The sequence below is a fragment of the Pelecanus crispus genome, chromosome 1, assembly GCF_030463565.1.
Source record: "Pelecanus crispus isolate bPelCri1 chromosome 1, bPelCri1.pri, whole genome shotgun sequence".
Lineage (NCBI taxonomy): Eukaryota > Metazoa > Chordata > Aves > Pelecaniformes > Pelecanidae > Pelecanus > Pelecanus crispus.
The window spans coordinates 99,850,892-99,860,937 of NC_134643.1; the positions used below are offsets into that span (position 1 = coordinate 99,850,892).

The following is a 10,046-nucleotide window of genomic DNA, read 5'->3' on the forward strand; positions in this document are numbered from 1 at the left end:
CATGTTGCCAGTTCTAAAGGCTAAAATCATGAACTGTCTATTTTTTTCAGCGATTACCTAGTCTGTGGGATTGTGAACCTTTAGGTTTTCTCATATTTTTCAGGTATTCTCAGCAGTTGAGGGACAGAACTTTTAACATGAGAGCTGTGGCCATGTAATAACAGCACTCTGAGCTGGAACTTTAAAATATCTCAGGATTTGCAACAGTTACTGTCAAATAAGACTCAGTTGTGTTTGTGTCATTTAATATGATCTGTAGAAATAGATTTAAGTGTGATTTTTGAGGTCAATACCTATGCAGAAATCCCAGTGATGCTGGGATTTTAGCAGTAGGAATTGCTTGGGCTCATGCTGAATAAAGGAATGGACAGTAAGTCAGAGTTCACACTACAGTGGATGGTTTATAATGACCCCACTTTGAAGTGCTTACAGTATTTTGTTATCTTTTGAGGAATTAACCAGAAAAATGAGCTTCCACACATGTTAGTTAATAGTCTTTGTTCTTAAATCCATCCCAATTGGGCATCCATGTAAAGCTGCCCTGACTGTCCAGAAATATTTCAGGGTTTCATGCTAGAAACTTCATACCATGTTGTCAGTTTTCAGGTCTCTACCATATTTTGTCATTTGAGAAGGTAACCAGATGTTCTTCTTAAAACAAAGAAGTATTTCTTTTCACTTTTATTTGTTACAACAGTTAGCCTTGCCAAGTAACTGTGAAATACATCCTTTCACTAACCAAATTGCTTGATGGGTCAGTCACAGCTTCCTTGCAGGCAGCTTCATGAAACTCTCTTGTCCTTCTCAGCTGCAATGTTGTGTTTACATTTTGCTAGTATGTTATTGTAGGAATCATACCATCAGTTTGACAGTTACTTTTCTTCTCCCATCCCATGTTCTCTCCTGCCCTTTTCATTGCCAACAGACATGTCAGCAGCAGTGACAGAGTAGGAAAACCCTACCGTGGTGTGAAACCAGTATTCAGCATCGGAGATGAAGAAGAATATGATACTGGTACAGTAGAAGATTTTCCTCTTACGTAGATTAGCTTATTTAGACAAAATTATTAATTTTGGCTAAATCATAAGAGTGTATTTTACATCTTTGTCTTACAACAGGACATTTTTCTATTATCGTTGATTGTGTTTGTTATGGTGGTGCCTAGTACCAACCAAGAAACACCCTCTTCAAATACATAGTAGCAGACTAAATAAAAAAAGATTTTGTGGTAGGCACCAAACAGTCAACAGGAAGAAATAGAAATGGATGGGTGTAGTGGATCGTTTGTGTTCAACTTGTTATTTCTGTGGTAAAGATCTGTTTTTCTACACTGGGCTTGTACATGTAAACCTGCATTTGTACCTTTATTACTCATGACAGTAAGGAAAATGTAAAGGACCTCGTTTGGCTGATAGATCTTGGGTTGAATCTCTAGTATAAGCAGTTAGTTTAATGATCTGAATTTCTGAAAATATAGTTGGAGCTGGACTTAAGATTGCATTGAATCTAGTGATAATTTATTCATCTCTTGATGTGCATGCAGAATGCTTTAGAAAAAACATACCATTTTTCTTCAATTTTTTTATCTAGTTGAAAAATTACAGACAAAACTGGAACACCACACTTTTCACAAAGGTGGTTGTTTTTGAGACTAGTGCTAATGCTAGAATGGTGCAGACCTACTGCTGTCCTGGTTTTGTTCTGGTAGTGCTAGCTCACTCCCAACCATCATCACCTCACAAGTAACCATTCTGTGACTAAAAGGCATACTCGGCTTCCGTGTGAGAAACAAATAACCAGACTAAGAGTCTTTGACCTGGAAAAGAAATAATTTAGGAAGATTAATGAAGCAGGTTTGTAGGATCTGGAGTTGTTTAAACAAGATTGATGACAAACAGTTGATCATTGTGTGTCTGCTATAAGAATTGGGAAGGAGCAAATGAAACTATCAGGCAGAAGCTTTAACGCTAATGTGGTACTTCGCCAAATGCCATGTAATTAAGTTTGCACAGTTCTTCGAGCATCCATAATAGTGTTTGGCAAAGTCTATGTGGTTTCAGAAAACCAGGTCCTCAGAGATGAATTGTCTAGAACATACTTTCAATAATGGTTGTTTGCTAATTACATTTTCTGCTTTTAAAAGCACTATTAGATTTAGTAAGTTAGCAGAATCACTGTAGTGATTTGAATAAGCAAAGCCAACACATATGAAGTGAAGTGTGTGTTATTTTGGTACAGAAGAATGCAAAAAGTGAACCTGTTTCTGTGTAATTGTTTTTATGAAGTTTTAGTGGGCTTTTTGTAGTAAATAAATGCAATCAGCTATAATAATTGCAACCTGCTCTAGGTGGCCCTGCTTGAGTAGGAGAGTTGGACCAGATGACCTCCAGAGGTCCCTTCCATCCTCAACCACTTTGTGATTCTGTGAAATGAGGATGGATTTTGTTCCATTCCTTTCAATTTCATAATGTATTTTTCAGTGAAAACCTTTTCAAAAGTATGACTAATTCTGAATTGCTTTGAAATAAGTATTTAACAAAGTGTAGAAAACTGACTTTGAAAAAGACACTTTAAAGAGGTGTCCTTTGAAATTATTTCTGGGAGTAATTTCTATGCATTTAATACAGTTCATTGTTTTAGATAACTAGATTGCTTAAATTCTTCTAGTGTGGCACTAAAATTACTGCATAAACATAATCACCATATTTAGAAATAAAAACAGTATTTTGCAACTAAGTGATAACATTTGCAAGAGTTTTGGGTGTTTCACAGAGGTCTGTGCTGAAAACTTTGGTTTTGAGTATGTTCTTAAATGTCCTTAGAAAAGGAGGTGAACCTGAAGAGAACAATTTTTGCTAATGATCCAAGGTTATTCAAGGTAGTAAGGACAGACTGAAGAATTGAAGGAGTCTCTTGCTAGTCTGAGTGACTAGGCAATAAAATGGCACATGAAACTCGGTATCAAATAATGTGAGATGAGAAAGACATGAAAAAAACCAGTTCTAGTTTCAGATACAACATGGTAGACTGATTTGGCCATGTCCAGGAACAGTAGGTTTATAATAAGTAAGTGCTCATTAGCAATCAGAAAAGCAAATCAAATGCTAGGAATAATAAGGAAAGGAACAGAGAAGAAAACAGAGGTCATTATGTCACTGTATGAACCTATGGTTTACCCACACATTGAATATTGCATGTCTTGATCCTCTACCTCAGAAACAATATGTTTGAATGGGAGAACATTCAGAGAGGGGTAAGAAGGGTGAGAAAAGGTGTGAAATGGCTTTCACAACAGGCGTAACTGAGTATTAGAACTTTTGTTATGTGAAATAAGCAATTTAAGGGAGGAAAAGTGGCCCACAAAAATGCCTGGCCTGGAAAGGGATCAGCAGATGTTTATTTCTTCTTGTACAAGAAACTAGAAGCCACAAAAGGAGGCTTTCCTGGAATGTAGTTGACATGTTTTTGGTACTCCTTGCCAAAAGATATTAGTGTTGTGATGCAAAACGTTTACATGGCTTCAGAGAAAGTCTGGACAAGTCCATGTAAAAGAGATCTATTAAACTTTACTGAACGGACAAATCAGACCAGTCTAAGAAATCCCCTGAGCTGAAAATAGTTGTCTGCTGAGAGAGAATTAAAAGAGAAATATCAGATATGCATGCCTTTTTCCTTCTTCCCTCTGAACAATTGTTTATGGACACTCTTGGGGGCTAGATGGACCTTGGTTTGAATCAGCGTGTAGTTACTATGGGTTTAAATGAGTTGAAAAGTTGTTTGATGCTTTGTGAAAATCTTTTCTTCTCTTTTTTTTTACCCACTCCCTTCAAAATAGATGAAATTGATAGCTCCTCAATGTCAGATGATGATCGAAAAGAGGTCGTCAACATCCAAACATGGATAAATAAACCTGATGTGAAGTATAACTTCCCCTGTAATGAAGTAAAAGAAAATGGACATATGTTTCCCAGGTACTGGAATTAGTCCTAAGCTTAATGAAAATGTCTGTCTTGATACACATTGAAAAAAAAAAATTGGGCAATTAAGTTATTCTTGATATTAAAGTAGGAAGTGAAGGTGTAAAACAACCTAGGACAAAATGTTACTGCTATATTTGCATTCTTATATTTACAGTGTTATAGAATGGTAATAATATGTAATTATGAAGTTTTGCTTTGCAAGACAAGTTACTTAGAAAAATATTCTCGGTATGCGTAGGCTTATTTTTCAAGACCAGGTAGACCCCCATACCTGTGGCTCCATTTTTCCTTGTCTACTTGTCTCTGTGCCTTGTACTATGCACCCATCTTGCCCCTAAGATTCAGTGACCTTGTTAATCCTGCATGAGCAGAACATGATGCTTGCTGTGTGTTGGCTTCCCCAAAGAGTGCACATCCTGTTGAATCTGGATAACAAAGTTATGATGGGCTTTCTCTTGCATCATGGTCTGTTCTTGTCTTTTATGATTTTATTTTCCTGTTAGATTTATTTTATATGGTGTATGATTAGTAATCTGTCATAGTATGATTTCTCAAACTGAGTTGGAACTCAGCTAGTGTGTTCCCACCACTAGTTGAACGTGCATTCCTTCCATAAAGAAGGCAAAAGTGGGTGTTGAACTGAGCTGGCAGGTCAACCTCTCGACATTAGTGCCTGTACAGTGCGTGACAATCATGGAGTGCCAGCATGTCCTTTTAACTTGGGTCTGATGCTCCGCATGTAGAGTTGCCACTCTATAGATGGAGGAATGGGGTTGGGGTATGATTGAAGGATGAAGGAGAGAGGCTGGTGGCATTTTCCCTACTCTGTGCATGGCCTGACACATTACTGATGGTTGTGATCTTTGCTGATAGCACTCATGGCTGTTGTGTTGAGGTGATGATGTTAACTGCTCACTGGTTTTGTATGCTGTTGAGGATGCCATGCTTGTTTTCAGAAATGGCTCTGATACAGTACTCAAGGAAAATCTGAAGTATTCTGTAGACCTTTCTAAATTACAGATTTTAAAAGTATTAAAACTGTTTCTTAGATTTGGGAACTGTTATCTAGCTCTCTCCATGTAGCTTATTTGTGGAATTTAGCTTTCTAAATAGCTGATATTTAATTCATTAGCAAATTTAATTTGTATTTTTCTTTTCCTTCAAGTCACCTCCTAGTAACAGCAACTCATATGTACTGTTTGAGAGAGATTCCATCGCGAAAGGGACTGGCTTACATACAGTCTCGACAGGCACTCAACTCTGTAGTCAAAATCACATCCAAGAAGAAACACCCGGAACTGATCACCTTTAAATATGGAAATAGCAATACTTCAGGCATAGAAATTTTGGCAGTTGAAAGGTAAGCCACCTCAGTAGCAGAGATGTATGTAGTAATGATATACAGAATGCTGCCAGCTGGAAATCAGGGGCATGCTGTAATTTCCAGAATTGAGTTCAAAAGTAATAGTTTTTGTTTAGGAATATATAATTCAGATGTGAACTAGAAAAAAGATCTGCCAGCAGAATGAGAAGAGTTTACAAGACCCAGCAGAGAGGAACTCCATGCTCTGCAACAACAGTTGTTGGGCATGGAATGTGTTCAAGTGTTTTCTTTTTGCAATATGTCTCAAATGAAAACAAAGTGGACAACTATGTGCAGCCTAAAGTATGGATTTGTGAAGAGTGAGATTTAAGAGAGTGGTGTTTCTTCTGTGGCATCTTTTTTGAGACATCTCACTCTTCCTATGCATTGTACAAGGAGTCCAGAAGCCTAACCTCAAAACTCTGAACCCTGTTTCCTCAAAGTTTGGTATTGCCATGCTCAGCGTTTGCATGCTTAAGACTGGAGGGAAGTCAGGGATGGGTGTATTGGGCTGGTGTAGCCTGTTGTTTCTTGGCACTGTTTTAACAAAGTTGCTGACATCAGTTGGACATTTTCTTGTCCTCTTCCTTAGGAAGAACTGTGCGCAGTAGGTGCTCTCTTTTCACAGGAAGTGGGAGATGAGTTTTCTGGCTAACTAGGGAAGCTGTTCTATGCCTGTTGGCTGCTTAGAATGACATTAGTTTGGTAGTAGGTCAGACAAAGTTAAATTAAAATGTTGCAGATAACTTTGCTGCTTGTTGAATTACTTCATCACTACCTTGTTGACTGGAGCAAATCCAGAAGAGAAAGGATTGTAAATAAATGATCTAGAGCTATCTATATGAATTAAAAAAAAAAAAAAAAAAAAACCAAACAAAAAACCAAAAACGAATGAGGACTGCTATGCTTCAGTCAGACAGTGCTATCTGTATAGACCTTGAACTGCCTGATCTATACCATTGTCAATTAATGAAGAACTTTTCCTTTCCAGAATGGCATGTAAAGTACTTCTCAACAGTTCTAAGCTCACAAAAGGAAAGTGTTTAATACTATAAACAGGAAATAAATGTTATTTTCTCAGTAGTTTTTAATTTTAATGTATTCCCCTCCCCTCCTCCTTCCTCCTAGTTTGTGCCAGAGGAAAAATGAAAACAAGAATTATGGAATGGATGCTCAAAAATTTTGTAGTGAATTAATCATGGTTCTTTCTAATCTTTTTTTTTTTTTTTTTTTTTTTTTTTTTTAAGGTATTTGATTCCAAATGCAGGTGATGCTACCAAAGCCATAAAACAACAGATCATGAAAGTATTGGATGCCTTGGAGAGTTAATAACTAAAGACTTTGTAGAGAACAGTTTATAAAGAAGCAGCAACTAAGATACTGTACGTTGGACACAAGCTTACTGTTTCCCAACTGAACACTAACTTAAGAGAATTTTTCTGTTTGCTGATGGGAGTGCCTGAGTAGCAGGCTTAAGATAGGGTAAATTATTATCAATTTCTGAACAGGATTTTTCATTTTTTTAATTCTATTTTTTTTTGTTTTGAAGAAGTGTTTATTATAAAGGTCAGTTTGTTTTATTTTTAATGCAGCCTTAATGCAAGTGATCTGCATCTTTGCAAGAGAACACGCAGCTGGGTTCGCATTAAGTGTGTTAAAGGAATGAAGCTGTGCCAGGTACAGAGAAGCAATTGAAAACAGAACAGTTTTTAAATTACTGTCCCTTGAAAGTAAAATGTCTCCATTGCCTACAGTCTATAAATTTCATTTTGCCTACTGGGTGGTATCAAGGACTGATTAAAAACTTAGGTTTATGAGCAGAGCAGATAAAAAATCTTAGAAACACTGATTTCTTCTCATTAAAAATGGTTAAGTCCAGCTTGGGCTGCAGATAAATGGGAAAAAAATGCAAGCAATTTGTAAAATTAACTTTTTTAAAGGTCTTATGCACTACTAGATTAAATAATTGCAGTTGGTGGTGAGGGTATTTTTAAACACCAAAATGAACTGTGCACAATAAGTTTTTACTACAGGGTTGTAATTTTTTAATTATGCAAAATTTTACATTTCATAGGTTGAGGCTGTTTCTCTTGTAAAGATGAGTGTGTGTATTGAAATTGAAGTTAATGCTTCATGACAGACTATGATAGTTGAAAACAAGTTACCTTGCTCCTCAGAAACAAAATGTCTAAGGTAATAATTAGACCTTCAAAAAGCTTCAGTTCAGCACAGAAATATGTGCTGATTGGAGGTGTATTCAGCAAGAAAATTAACGCACACAAATAAAGTGAAGAGATTCAAGTGCTATATACCTGATAAATGTATTCGTTACCTGTTGCCTTCATTGATTCAAGCATTTGTTTATATTCTTTTAACTAACATGTTGTAAATTAGTTAATGTTTGAGAGATGGCAACTATGTGATTGTTTATCAGCAGCTTTCCACTTGTTCCAAGAACGGTTCTCTGGTTAGAAAGCTCAGTACAGGAATGTCATTATGGCTGAGGTGTAGCATCTTCATAGACTGATGTGGAAATTACTGAAAACTGTGAAATAAAGATAATGGCAATTAGCTTTGCTGCATGAAGCCTTCTGAGTATTTGAATCAAAACCTGTGAATTGGTACATCATCAGGAGGTAAAATAAATTAAACTGACCTTTATAAAAAACAGTTTTTCTAAGTTATTTTACTAGGAATCAAGCTAGGGCACCTTAATTCTGGAACTAATTCCTCTTTTTTTTTTTTTCTTCCTCCTTAGTATCTGAGTAAACACCAATAGAACTTGAACTGTTGAAGATATTTGCATGAAATTGCACCTGGGCCAATGCTCATGTATTTATAGTTTTGCCCAGCAGCTGTTGTATTACATTTTCCTCTTCCTACTCTCTTCTGAAAACATCCCAAAGAGTCTCTGACTCTGTGCCTACTTTAGCAATGAGATTTTTTTCATGTAAAGATGTTTGTGTTACTGTTTATAAACTACAGTTGTAAATAAACCAGTACAATTTGAACATAACTTGTTCTGTCGGAAGGCATTTAGTTGCATACTGTGTGAATTCTCTAAATCAATTGGCAGTTTCTCCAAAAGGTATTTTGTAAATGGAAGTGAATTTGATCTCTGGAGTGAAAGAAGTTGGTTATAGGGAGCTACTGTCAGTGACACCTTAATGTAAGTATATTGGAATTTAGACTAATGTTATTAAATACTTTTGGGTGAGCCATAGTAAGCATTCATAGAAAGGTCAAAATGAGTTAACAAGTGTTCAAATTATAGAGAAGGTCTCTGAATAAATTCCAGACTTCTCAGCATCATATTTTTATATTATGAAAATGTAGACAAAATGAAACAACACACTTCTGCTAGTTACTCGGAGGAGAGTTGTGAACATGATTTGGGGGCAATTGAGAAATTCATGTGTCACTGAAATATTTAAAGTGGTATCTTGAAGAATCTCATTACTTGTAGTGAAAAGTACACTTAAATGGGTGTATTTGGGCATTAAATATGCAAAGTGGGTAATGTGTGTGCTCCTCTGAGGACAACAAATATAGGCCTTTTAGATTTACAGTAAGTAAAGCTACAGTAAATTCTTAAATCTCTTCTGTGTAGAAATGTATAATCCAAGCCATTAAGAGGTTAAGTATTTGTAATTTTTAAGGCAATGTGCAAGTTATCAACAGACTCCTTATCTTACAAAGCTCAGCCCAAACTATGAATAATTTCAGTGGTGTTTTATGCATCTCTGCCCACAATTTAAAGGCTACTTTGGCCTCGTAGTGTATGTATCTGTGGTTAGTGTGTTTGCCACAAAACTTGTATTGCTAAGTAGAGATTCCAATTATAGTACTGGAGTGACAGTTTTTGAAAAGAAAAATCAAAATAGTCAGTATGCTACTTCCTGTCCCTTTCATCTTCAGGGGATTTTTTTAAATTATTTGCCAGCGGTTTGCAGGCTCCTGTTTTGTTTGCATGCACTTCTCTCTAAGATGACAGCTGCTATGTTGCAGGGGTTTTAATTTTGATTTTTCTTTATTTTGGTGATAGAAATGAGATCTGTAGCAGGAAAGAAGCACTCTTCAGACTGAGCTTTCCTGCCAAATAGAAACTCTTTCCTTTGTGTTTAATAGCCAGGGTCAGTGCTTCTGTGTGAGAATTTATGCAGAACTTCACAAGTACTATCTATCTATCAAAATACTCTGACTGTGGAGATGCAGTTTTTATTACGTTGCCTTCTCCATATATAAGTAAAGATTAATTGCTGCTCTTCCAGTTTAGTTCCTGTTAGACCTTACACCTGGATCTCAGCAGTGTTTTGTTTCTTCCAACTGCATTTCAGGTGTAGTTTCAAGACTTTTGATACTGTCAAAGAACCTTTTCAATATAGGGGTAGTCTACTGAATGCTGAAAAGTTTCTGCTTTTTGGGAAGGAGGCGGGTGGTAGTATGCAACTTGTTCTTTTGGGTGTATTTAGTGCTTTCAAGTATTGTTGTTTTGAAACTTGAAAAATACACTGTATCTCTCAGAACCGTGGGAAACAGTGGCTTTTTAGCCTGTGCTTTTTGCCTAGAAGGAATGATCCTGCTTCACTGCTTATTCTCTTTCTTATTTTGTGCTCTGCCCCAAACCTCATGTGAACTCAGGAGACAGCTGTTCTTTGCACCTGGAGTTCTGCAAGGTGTGCTGTTCAAAAGAAAAAAAAAAA

The 10,046-nt window shown here is 36.4% G+C and overlaps 1 protein-coding gene across 3 annotated transcripts in view; it reads left to right on the top strand.

The window, feature by feature from the left end:
- The window catches only part of TBC1D23 (TBC1 domain family member 23), a 37,697-nt gene extending 29,611 nt beyond the window's left edge, over positions 1-8,086 (top strand). For 2 of the 3 annotated variants that reach the window (XM_075716878.1, XM_075716865.1), the window contains 4 exons: positions 926-1,014; positions 3,836-3,971; positions 5,146-5,340; positions 6,591-8,086. In XM_075716878.1, the coding sequence (XP_075572993.1) occupies positions 926-1,014; positions 3,836-3,971; positions 5,146-5,340; positions 6,591-6,672 (502 nt within the window). In that variant the 3' untranslated portion in view covers positions 6,673-8,086. Of the gene's footprint in view, positions 1-632; positions 636-925; positions 1,015-3,835; positions 3,972-5,145; positions 5,341-6,590 lie in introns of all 3 variants that reach the window. The other variant, XM_075716871.1, reaches the window with a different exon arrangement.
- The last annotated feature ends 1,960 nt before the right edge of the window (positions 8,087-10,046 follow it).